Source organism: Hoplias malabaricus, chromosome 3 (genome assembly GCF_029633855.1).
Source record: "Hoplias malabaricus isolate fHopMal1 chromosome 3, fHopMal1.hap1, whole genome shotgun sequence".
In the NCBI taxonomy this organism is placed as follows: domain Eukaryota; kingdom Metazoa; phylum Chordata; class Actinopteri; order Characiformes; family Erythrinidae; genus Hoplias; species Hoplias malabaricus.
In genome coordinates, this window is record NC_089802.1 from 40,582,607 (window position 1) to 40,594,997 (window position 12,391).

A 12,391-nucleotide genomic window follows, 5' to 3' on the forward strand; every position below is an offset into this window, starting at 1 on the left:
TGTACACTAACAGCCTACAGCTGGCTCCTCCTACAACCACTCAAGCTTCAGTTGGGGGCTTCTATCTTTGTCTGTTTCACCAAACAAAGAAAGACAGACATGTCCAGACATGCAAGGCCCAGTCAGTTTAGAGTTTGTGTTTTGTAGAGTGTACATCTCCAGTTTACAGTCTGCAACAATGACCAATTAAAACCAGTCCTTTCATGGATAATAACGAATAACAAGGTCAACAAGAGGTCAGAAACAAATTGGTTGATAATTAAATGTTTTTAGGGGGGTCTTATGGCTGATTTAACACACGGGTCAAAACCGACCCATTAATATAAGAGATGGTAACAGCTAACACAGGAGGAAGGTTAATGTTGGCAGAGAAACACATTCTCTGACACTGATTTCTGCAGCTAAATAATACTCCCCCCCTAACCTCGGCATCACATCGCAGAGCAGATAAAAGACAGTAACAAGTAATTAGCGCCATTCAAAAGAGGTGTCACTTGTTTTGATTCTAACAGAAGCAAAGCGAGATCATTAGGATCAAACATCAGACACAACCGTCGCTCACATTTGACCTCCAGGACAGCGTTGATTGCGGATTTGCCCTCTGAGTTTTGGGTGAAGCAGGAGTACTCTCCGTCGTCCTCTTGCATCACACTGTGGATCTCCAGAGAGCCATTCTCATGAACGCTGAACCTTGACCCCTCCACTGCCTGGGCACTGTCCACCTTACTCCTGAAAAAGCATTAGTGCTGTCACATATGGAGGGAAAACACTGTATAATCAAATAAATTAAATGAAAGGCATTTATGAGAAGTTAGTTCCTCCTTTTGCAGCAGTAACAGCTTCTACTTCTTTATTATTGTTTATTTGTTTTAATATTTATAGAAAATAGAGAAACTAGACTAATTTTGGCAAATTTGCTATTACATCTAAACTTATGAGGGACAAGCAGACGTCTGCAAAACTTTGGCCATAAAGTGTATGCTAAAGTACATACACTTTTAGTGTGGCGAAGGCAAAGTGAGTGATCCAAAAACTGGTAAACATCATATTAAATAGTGTTACTTTAGTGGCAGATGCCATTTACTGAGTGACACTTGCCAAGACCTCCCTCTAGGTGTCAATGAACACCCTCTCACACATCTTTATCCAGTCCTGTTAGGACCACACTCACAATTAACAAATGGACACAGAAACACATTCATTCATTGTCTGTAACCCTTATCTAGTTCAGGGCCGCGGTGGATACGGAGACTACCCGGAATCACTGAGTGCAAGGTGGAAACACACCCTGGAGGGGGCACCAGTCCTTCACAGGGCGACACACACACACACACACACACCTATGGACAAGTGAGTCGCCAATCCACCTACCAACATGTGATAATATAATTCTAAATAATAATAAAAAAAGTATACATTAAATCTAATTTAATTTGAAGAAAATTCTGAAATAAAAATATGCAGAATTACTTATGTATTTTTTTTTACCAAAACACATGTATTTCATATTAGATTTGTGCATATATTTATTTATTTTTTGTCCTCCATAGAAGAGCACTGGACCCTGAGACCCTGCACTGCCCTCTACTGGTCTCAGATCAGCTCGAACTGATCTCCACTCACCAGCTGATGGCTGAAGGTGGAGAGCTGAAGACTCTGCAGTCCATCATCACGCTTCTGCCCTCCACCGCCGCGTACTGGACCCCATCCTCCGTCAGTATGAAAGGTCTCAAATCTGGGAATTAAAGAGCAAAATGTATTCATGTTTTTCTTTTATACTAATATATAGTTTTTAAATGGCTGGTTGCTGTTGCTAGGTTACGGGTCAAAAACTCAGAGTAATACTTAAAGGAGAAATCTATCATTAGGCTTAGACTTAACCCAGCGCTGCGCATGCCTGGCTCTGTATGGTGCATGCCAGGTAGTTTTCTGTCTGAACTGTGTCTGCACCATCAATGCCTCACAAGTGTGGAGCGTCTGCAGGTTTCAGAGCCAGATGCTACAGTTGCTCTCCAGGAGCTGTGCGAGCTGAAAAATGACCGAGCTTAATCCTCATTTGCTAGAAGCTCCACTGACACCATTGACGTTTGTTTCTTTCAACTCTCTCTAACACTGTCAGGAAAACTGTGACTGTGGTGGTACCCTTGAGGGAATATATACTGTACCTTTAATTAAACTTATTCTATTATAATTGTAGATTTTAAATTTGTGTTGATTATATTCTCCCCATTTCATCTACAGGGCATTGGGGGAAGAGAATGTAATGTACATTTAGGGAACACAACAAGACCTTAACATCACTGCTGTACCTGTTAAAGGTACAGTACACTGTTTGTACATTTAGCAAAAATAATGCACCGCTATGTACCTTTTTTTCTGAGTGTGTACAGACCTCTTACATCTGAAAGAAGCCTGTTTCTCCAGTCCACCTCATTTATGTTACGAAAAAAGAAAAAAAAACAAAACACTATACTGACACCTAGTGCCCTGGATGTGTCAGATATTCTGTGAGGAACCTGTTTTAAATTAGATGCCCCCATGAGGTTGACCCACTGTATGGAGCCTAAACTTGTTCATCAAGTTCAGGGACTACAGGGATACCTTAATCTTCATGTTTTCATCTCACTGAAGTGGATCCCTGTCAATCACATTGCAAGGTCAAAGACAAATCACAGTAAACCTCACTACACTCTTACAGATAAGTTTCTGTTTACCAGTGATAAACCTGTACTGTGTAAAACACACCACCATCACGTCAGTGTCACTGCAGCGCAGGGAAATCATTCCTGACTGTGGGGGTCTTTTGGGGGTCCTGACCAATGGAGATCAGAGTGAAAAGGTAACAAAGTATGCAGAGCAACAGCTCCTGTTTGGTCAGGGAGGGCAGAAACAAGGAGGTGGTTGTAATGTTATGGCTGGTGTATCTGCTAATATAGTATGCCATACGGCAAGTGTGTGTGTCTGTGTTTTTTATTCTTATTCATCTCCTCTTGGCTGCTGTAACAGGAAGCTGGAACATTTTGGTGAGGATTTGAAAGCATTCAGCCATTAGGATATTAATGAGGTGAAGTGCTGTTGCTGGATGGTTAGCTGTGGATCGCAAAACCCCACTCCATCTCGTCCCAAATGTATTGGATGGAGCCCCATCACTCCAGAGAACACAGTTCCACTGCTCCACAGCCCCAGGCTGGGAAGTTTTAAATCACTCCTGTTGATGCTTGAAGCTTCAGGGTCCTGTGTGGCTAATTCAGACACTCTCATTTCATTTTGTGCTTCACAAACTTTGGACACAGGGTGTAAATCTTGTTCCTGCCACACAAGGAGCAGATTGGAATGGGTTAAAGCTGACAGTGGCTGATATTACAGGCTCCTTTCTCTCTTTTCTCACTACTCTGATTGTTTTCCTGTGGTTCAGTGTTATCATTTCGCACCAAAAATCTACCCCCTGACCCTGCAATACACCCATCCCACCGTATCAAAGAGAGAATACCCCAGGTGACTCGAATTCTGCTGGAATACAGGCTATAGGGAGAAAACACAGCCCTGTTTTTTTTTTTTTTTTTTTTTATCTTCCCCCTGTTTTTGAGAAGCGAGATAGAGCACAGTCTCTTGTTTTATCTGCTCAGATGAAAGCCACACATGCTTTGCTCACTGTGTGTGAATGGGAAGGGGAAAGGGAAGGAGGAACTTGTTAGCATATAAAAGAACCTCATTTCCACAGGAGGAAGCAGAGGGATGAGACTGTATGGCCTTCCCATAACGGAACAGCCCCAAACATTCTCTCTCTCTACATACAAGCCGGCCTCACTGGCCATATCAGTGCTCTCCTTATGTCCAGGTCCATGGCCACAAAGAAGCAGACGCTCATTCTTCACTGCTGTACATTGTGCTGATTTCCCCTGCTTTCCGTTCACACTTCGGGGGATAAAGGCGAACCTTTTGACATGTGTCAGGGTAGATATGGAGGTGCTGTAAACCTCGCATACTGTGTGTCCTAAAGTTTGTAGTTTGTTGACACCTTTTATAACAAGTGAATTCAGCTGCTTTAAGGCACAGCCTTAAACTGAAATGTTCAGCTTGTATAATCTCCTTAGAAAAGCGCTGGAGCAGTTCTACATGAGCCTGAGGTCACTCTGCCCAATGCCAACAGCGGACTAGTGGGGTATAAGCCTCGCCAGCATTAGGTTACGGAGCAGAGACCCTGTGTTCTATGGATTGATGAACATCAAGGAGTGTGTCCTGTTCTATATTCTCCTCGTTTTCCAGACGTTTTCTCTGTTTTTACTCTGTTTTCTTATATCTACACTTCGTGATTGTAGCTTTAAAATCTTAATTTAGTTCAAATCGAATTGTAATTGTTTGGCAGCCGCTGGGGAAGACCGTGCAATGATTTTAGATTGTAAAAATCGATTGGGGAAAACAACGCATGTCTAGCGAAGCATGTGGTCTCGGAGTGTGTACTCACTCATGATCATGATGTTAGCATTGGTCAGGATGGTGCCGTGGCGGTTGGAAGCTTCACACTGGTAAACTGCGCTGTCACTGGGGCTGGCGTTGTGGAGGAAGATCGTGTCGTCATGAACTCTCCGGTTACTCGCTGGAACCTCTGAAACACACACACATTCATACCATAAATAAACAGCCAATCTGTTTCGCCCTGATGTTACTTACATACATTATGTTGACTGTAGTCTGTAGATGCCAATTTGTCCCACATTCCCTCTGAAATGAAGGGCATTCATTGGGCATTCAAATGGCGTTATCGCATAACAGCGTTATAGAATTCTGGGTCCTAGGCCCAAGTAAGCAACAGCGTATAAACAACGAGTAGTGCATAAACAGAGAGTAATATAAAAGAAACAAATGTATATATATACAGTAGGTAAAGTTAGTGTACCACGGTCTTATATACCATCATCTGAGTCCCTTAGGAGCTGTGTTAATAAAGTACCATGAGAGGCATAACACATCTGTATAAATCTTTTTTTCCTGAATTATATTATTATTTCCTGTTTAAGTTGAGATCTCTCTTCCTCTTAATGCTCTCCTATTACTCCAGCAATTGGTTCACAGTTGGATGATGTTCAGAGGTGTCGGAGGGGAGAGGCCTACCACTGAGGGGGCGTCCGTTCACTCTCCAGGTCACTGTCGGGGCTGGATTGCCGGACGCTGAGCATTTGATGACCACATCAGCTCCGATCATATTCAACTGGCTCTTAGGTTCTGTCTCCCATTTGGGGGGCTCTGCAAAAAAGAGCGAGAATTAACGTCAACCCTTCAGTCCCACGTACATATAATTTTAATACTTAATATAAAACTTCATTGCACGGATCTATGTGGAGTTACTAAATAAATTAAGTTTGATTGAAGGACCGTGCCTGAAAGACCTAGTCCTACACATTCCATGCTTTATAATATCCTCCTCTATCCCTGCAGTTTCCATATCTGAAGAAATCAGTAAACAGAAAAGTTATTAAATGATGAATGATAATGGTGAGATGGTCACCTTGAGATTTGATTCTGACACTTTTGAAAAATGATGATCATTAAAGAAACACTAGGTGAGTTTGGTTATTTTTACTCCTGGGCTCCCCCTACAGCTGCAGAGTGTAATTCACTTTAACAGCACTGTCCTGAAGTCAGGGGAGAGTGGGGAGGGAGGGCGAGGCAGGGGAGGTGGTTTCCTACCCTTCTCCAAATGTTACATAGTGCGATTTCTGCAGTGCTGAGCTCGGAGAAAGAGTCACAGAGGTTTTATTCTCCCTATTACAGCAAGATGATTTTGAAGCTTTACTTTGCTGTCGTAATAAACCCCACTTCTCACCTGCATCCCGTCTCCTCGTCCTTTGCATTGTCTGTAACCACTTATCCTAGTTCACACACACACACACTCCCTCACACCTATTTTGAGTTGTTAATACTTCATTAAATCTTAATTTTTTAAGTGTTTCTGACATTCATCTACATCTCTGTGAATCATTCTTCACACATTTCACCTTGTTCTTCAGCTTTTATTCACAGCTTCTTAGTGTTAAAACACTTCTTAGCATAAAGAGAGTGTCCTAACAATGTCAGGGTAATGTAGTTATTATCAGAGTACTTCAGAGACTCAGGTCCTCTCCAAATGTGACTTGTCAGTTATATTTTCTCCTTCACAGCACAGCATTGATGATCGTGTAGGTGGAGTAATTTAAAGCACATTATGATGACAAGTATAAAGGTCAGTGGCCATTTTCTGGCATGCATTTTGGATACGTGTTTAGTTTTTTAATCACTGAGTTTGTATAATCTCCACAGAAAAGCTTGAAATTGAAAGGGAACCCCTGGAACAACCACACATGAGTTTCAGGTCTAGGTGCCCAAGGTGAAGAATTGACAAAAGGGGTATTACCTCTGCCAGCACTGAGCTGAGGAGAACTAGAACTCTGCTCTCTGAAGCGAAAAATCACCATCCAATAACCTTGGGACGACCTGGAGTGGTGTTTGTGATTCAGACTTAATCATCTTATGTTAGCACCTAATTTCTCAAACGTTAATGTGGCTGAATGCCATCAAATCCTCACATAAATGACCAACATACGATATAAGATGAACAGGCTTTGGCCCTGACAGTGTCCAGGGTATTTACAGTAAAACCTCTGGCTAAAATGAGGCTGTATCTCACCTTCCACCGTCACATGGAAGTAGTGCACTGCTTCCCCGTGGGGATTCTTGGCTTTACACATGTATCTCCCCTCGTCCTCCTCGTTCACGTCCTCTATGGTCAGGAGCTTCCCATGATTCTCCACCACGGCGCGGTCAGGAAGTTTCTGACCAAGTTTTGTCCACTCAATCTTCGGAGTCGGACTAAAAGAGAGAGAGAGAGAGAGAGAGAGAGACTTATTCACACCAGGAGAGAGTTAATCTCCACATGACATTTAGAGGAATAGCGATATTAAGAGAGACAGACTGGACTGGACTGGACCTGAGAGTAAATGGACAGTGCCCTGTCTGACCTCATCTATTTAAAGCTAAGACAGAGCAGTAATGAAGGTCAGGCTTAATGCTGTGTATCCCCATGGTATCTCTAAATGTGATGGATAAAATAATGTTGATACCACAACAAAGTACCCGAGGGCAGTGTTGTGTTGTTTATTGTTGTTGTTGTTGTTGTTGTTGTTTATATCTGATGTCAGTTCTGGGTGAGAGCATGCCAGCATCCCTCTGTTTTAACACCTGTGTTTTGTTTCTCTATTTGTTCAGTTGTTTTAGTTTAAATTGTAACTATCATTGAAAATGTCCAAGTGCAGTGGGTTTGTCTTCTGTGCTGATGTCTGCAAGAGGCCTAGTTTCTCTGTCACTGCTTGGTAGTTAGCTGCCTGCTATCACCAGTGCAAACGGCTAAACTTGCTGACCATAAGAGCCCATTTTCATCTCTCTTTGACAGCTGCCTGCCTGTACACACTTCTGTCGGCTGGGAGTGTTGACCAAAAATAGCCTGTTGTTGCAGGTTTCTAGCAGCCTTCTTCCAGTGCTGCTGGTGTCCAATGAGAGAGCACTTCCTTACTGCTGCTGACTGGCGGCTAGCAGCCTGCTAACTTTGCTGCTAGCTGCAGCTAATGTTGACAGAGTCCATCTCCAGCTAGTCTTGCCAATTAACATATCCAAGAACCGCCTACTACTGCAGGAAAATAAATTTGACTGACACGCATAAGGACCAATCACAATGTGTAGAAGGTGGCTTGACGATGGACCAGAGCCTTTAGAAAACGATACACAGAACGCAATCCCTGATAACAAGGAGACGGTGGACCACTGTTGACCCACTGAGGGCAAAGTTGGTGGTCCACTAGTGTTTTACAAAGTGTCCACTGCTGATTAAACAGAATTTTAGACAAAATGCCACATTTTGGCACTTTTCTATTCACAGTCCAATTTACATTTTTCCCTTCATTAGGTTTGTTTTGTTATTCTTTATAAATAAGATCAGTAAATAATCTTAATCCAGCACATTGTCAACATTTTTATCATTTAATCATTTTATATCAGGCTTATACTCATTATTATATCTCTCAGAGTTGTTGGTAATATTTGTATTAGTTTGTTTTCCAGAATAAAAGTCTCTGTGAATGTAAAATCTGTCTGAGGAGATTATAAATGAGTTCTATCCTGTACAGGACAGTAATCTGAGTGGTGCGATGGTGGACCAGCAGTGGTCTACAGTCAGTGGTGTGCCAGACTTTTTTATGCCAGTGGACCGATATATCCTCGCTGTCTGGGATGCCATACCAATCAGAATGCAGCTGGCAGAGCCCTGACAGTGGGGCCAGATTAGTGCAGTGTAGGTCATTTACAGCAACTGTTTTAATTTCTTAAATTTAATTTAATGATTCTAATTTAACCCTGTGATTTGGTGCTGTTGTGGTTTGCTTGTCTTTTGGTGATCTGTGTTAGTACTCTGGCTAGTGTAGTTTCATTTAGTGGTGTAGTTGAATTGTGTTATACAACCAAATCTGACAAAAAAATAAAATAAAATAAAATAAAAAAAGAGAAATGTATGTGTAAATATGTGTGTGTGTGTGCTGTAACACACTGGATTATAACTGGATTATAAAACAGCTTAAATGTCTAGTACTCTTGACGAATATCTAGCACCAAAGGAACTGTTACTCACAAGCCTTCCCCGATGCACTCCAGCAACAGCTCCTCTCCTTTGACCAAGTGTGTGTAGGTCCGGTCACCAGGGGGCGACAGGAGGCTGGGTTTTCTCTCCAGAATGGCGTTCGCTGAGTAGAAATAAGGGAGACCATATGAGGAAGGATTATACTAAACCTCTGCTCACAAACACATGCGTTGATTCATCAGTTTGTCTTTATTAAACACAAATGCTGCAATATGGCGCTGGATAAAAGAGCAACAATAGTTTCAGTGTGTCTAACAGATGCCTCAGACTGTAATACCACTACATGTCCAAATGTTTGTAGACACAAATTATGTTTAGTGGCGGTTATGTTTAAAATGAACACACCTGCGTTAATATACATTAATATTATGAAACAGGAAAATGTGGATCAGCTACACACGAGCCTATACGTTCTCCGAGCCTTGTGTGGGCTAGTGACATACACAGGCCTAACCCATTGAGCTGTGGAGCAGTGGAACTCCATCCAATACATCTGGGAAGGGCTGGAGTGTTGTGCAATCGAATCTAATGTAAAGTCTTCCCAGAAGATGCTACCATCCTACTGCTACCATTTATCAGCTTTTGGATGAGCAGGTGTCCACAAACATTTGGCCACATTGTATATAGCCATGTCTCTCAAAAAATTCCAGGGTAGCAGCACTCACCAGCGCCATAGCCGGAGCCACTCATTGACTTGGCTGAAATGAAGAGATGGGGGGGGGGGGGAATGACAGAAAACACATAGATGCACAAAAAATAAACTTAAAATAAAACATGCAACGAACAACAAATGAGATACAGCAACACCTGGCTGCAGTGATTAAAGGTGCAGTCAGGGATTTGAATCCAGCTGTGGCATCTTCCTCTGAATACTTCAGATACCTCACTTTCCTGTTTGCTATTGTCTATTCATTTATTCATCTTCAGTAACCATTTCGTTCTGTTCAGGGTCATGGTGCGTCCAGGAATCATCTGGGTTATAAACATATTTAAACAAACCACTCTAGGGGTTTATTTCATAGACATGGCTTAAATCTGGGACTAAACTCTACTGGGAACAGTCTGTTACACCTCTAGATGTCTTTACTCGGGCTTAGGCTTAATCTGGGCCTGGAAAACTGGCCCAAACTGTGGATGAACACTGTGTTATTGGAAATGAAATAATGGAATGTGTATTTTTAATATTATTTGTATTTGTATTATAAAGTGTTTGACAACTCAGTGGGTGTCACGGTGGAGCAGCAGGTAGGTGTCACAGTCACACAGCTCCAGCATCCTGGAGGTTGTGGGTTCAAGTCCCGCTCCGGGTGACTGTCTTTGAGCAGTGTGGTGTGTTCTCCCTGTGTCTGTGTGGGTTTCCTCCAGGTGACTGTCTGTGAGGAGTGTGGTGTGTTCTCCCTGTGTCTGTGTGGGTTTCTTCCGGGTGACTGTCTGTGAAGAGTGTGGTGTGTTCTCCCTGTGTCTGCGTGGGTTTCCTCCGGGTGACTGTCTGTGAGGAGTGTGGTGTGTTCTCCCTGTGTCTGTGTGGGTTTCCTCCAGGTGACTGTCTGTGAGGAGTGTGGTGTGTTCTCCCTGTGTCTGTGTGGGTTTCCTCCAGGTGACTGTCTGTGAGGAGTGTGGTGTGTTCTCCCTGTGTCTGTGTGGGTTTCTTCCGGGTGACTGTCTGTGAAGAGTGTGGTGTGTTCTCCCTGTGTCTGCGTGGGTTTCCTCCGGGTGACTGTCTGTGAGGAGTGTGGTGTGTTCTCCCTGTGTCTGCGTGGGTTTCCTCCGGGTGACTGTCTGTGAAGAGTGTGGTGTGTTCTCCCTGTGTCTGCGTGGGTTTCCTCCGGGTGACTGTCTGTGAGGAGTGTGGTGTGTTCTCCCTGTGTCTGCGTGGGTTTCCTCCAGGTGACTGTCTGTGAAGAGTGTGGTGTGTTCTCCCTGTGTCTGCGTGGGTTTCTTCTGGGTGCTCCGGTTTCCTCCCACGCACCAAAACACACGTTGGTAGTTGGATTGGTGACTCAAAAGTGTCCACAGATGTGACTGTGAGTGTGTGTGTTGCCCTGTGAAGGACTGGCGCCCCCTCCAGGGTGTATTCCCGCCTTGCGCCCAATGATTCCAGGTAGGCTCTGGACCCACCGTGACCCTGAACTGGATTAGCGCTTACAGACAATGAATGAATGAAAACTTTGTTTTCCTCATTAAAACACGTTAATGTGTTTTTCATTTTTAATGTAAAGATAAGGTTTTGCTTCTAAAGTCATTACTCTCGTGGGTGTTTTTGCTTTGTTTTGCTACTTGTTTCACTCCTTTTGAGACTAGGATCCACTCCAGGTTTTTCCTTTCGGTTTCAGGGAGTCTTTTCTTGTCAGTGTTTCCCGTGTCTGAGAGTTTGGAAACACATTTCTGTAAAGCTGCTTTGGGAAAAGGGCCATTGTCTTTTAAATAGAGCTGAGTTTGAATTAAAAGTCCCTGATTGCAGCTTTAATGCAGAGCAGTGCAAAACAACAAGCTCAAAAACACAGCAATCAAACACAGAATGGACACAACAGGTCTCAGGCGTCTGAAATGCACATAAAATTATACGACTCTGACGACAGGCTTGAAAAATTCAAACATATGTCACTGTTTTTTACTTACTTTGTGTCAATTTTTAATGTGTCAGTGTGAACTCGAACCAAACCAGGAGGAAAATGTATAATTGTTTCATTTTCTTGTTTGGTCCGGACTAAGACTTGTATCTAAGCTTGTATCTACACAGTAGTCACTTTAAAATAATAGTGAGAAATCAAGTGTATGTGATTTTCCACTGACCCCTGGTGCACACTTACAGTTCGGGGACAGAGAGTGTAAACACAAGGAGGTGCTTTATTATTATTAATGAGGTAGAATTTATGGAGCAAACTTCTGAACCCTTTCTATTGGCGTTTCATCATGAAAAAAAGGTCAGCTAATGTTTTGAACTGCTATTAAAGGAGTTTTACCACACACTCTATGAGTGTTACCACTAACGTGGCGAGATGTGACATACTGTTGGTGACGATGACGGACATGGCTGTTTTCTGGACGATGGTCCGTATCCGGGGGAACGCGGCGAAGCAGCAGTAGTCCCTCCGGCTGTCTGTGTGAACAGCGTTGGAGAAGTACAGGTTTCCATTCAGACCCACAGACACTCTCTCGTCCTGCTCTATGTGCTGTAGGCCTTTGGAGAGGGGAGGACACACAGAGCACAAACTTCAGGGTCATGGAATTATTCTAGCAAATGTACAGAGGCTATGGTTACACACATACGAACACTGCATGAATAAATATGACGTGTCATGGATCAGTTACAGTGCATTCTGCACAATGGTCCCTGTAAATCTGCAGTGACGTTACACATTATGAAGGAGAATCTCATTAGAAGCAACGTCCTCAAACCTTCAGCAATAGTGTAAGAATAAATTCTGTTAAGACTAACATAATTAAAAAACACTTGTGAAGATAAAAATCCCAGCAACCATAGCACCCGAATAAAAGAGCATGCAGATCCACTGAAGCTGAGCAGATCTGTTCCAGTATTTGGATGAAAGACCTCCTAGGAAAGCTTGGGTTGCTGCTGGAATTGTGCTGGTGAGGCCAACAGGGGGCACTTTCCCTGTGGTCTATGAGAATCCCAATGCCTGGGTGCTGTGACAGGGACAATGTACTGAATATAAAGCACTGTCCTTCAACTGAGACTATGTGGATAGTGTGTGTGGAGTGAATTTT

At 43.1% G+C, this 12,391-nt stretch overlaps 1 protein-coding gene across 6 annotated transcripts in view; it reads right to left on the reverse strand.

Annotated features, from left to right (window-relative positions):
• Positions 1–12,391, reverse strand: part of chl1b (cell adhesion molecule L1-like b) — a 149,929-nt gene that overhangs the window by 44,709 nt on the left and 92,829 nt on the right. For 5 of the 6 annotated variants that reach the window (XM_066663085.1, XM_066663089.1, XM_066663084.1 and 2 more), the window contains exons 7-14: positions 11,673–11,843; positions 9,328–9,360; positions 8,654–8,765; positions 6,665–6,846; positions 5,113–5,244; positions 4,466–4,606; positions 1,624–1,735; positions 563–729 (exon numbers count right to left, since the gene is read on the reverse strand). In XM_066663085.1, the coding sequence (XP_066519182.1) occupies positions 563–729; positions 1,624–1,735; positions 4,466–4,606; positions 5,113–5,244; positions 6,665–6,846; positions 8,654–8,765; positions 9,328–9,360; positions 11,673–11,843 (1,050 nt within the window). The remainder of the gene's footprint in view (positions 1–562; positions 730–1,623; positions 1,736–4,465; positions 4,607–5,112; positions 5,245–6,664; positions 6,847–8,653; positions 8,766–9,327; positions 9,361–11,672; positions 11,844–12,391) is intronic. The other variant, XM_066663086.1, reaches the window with a different exon arrangement.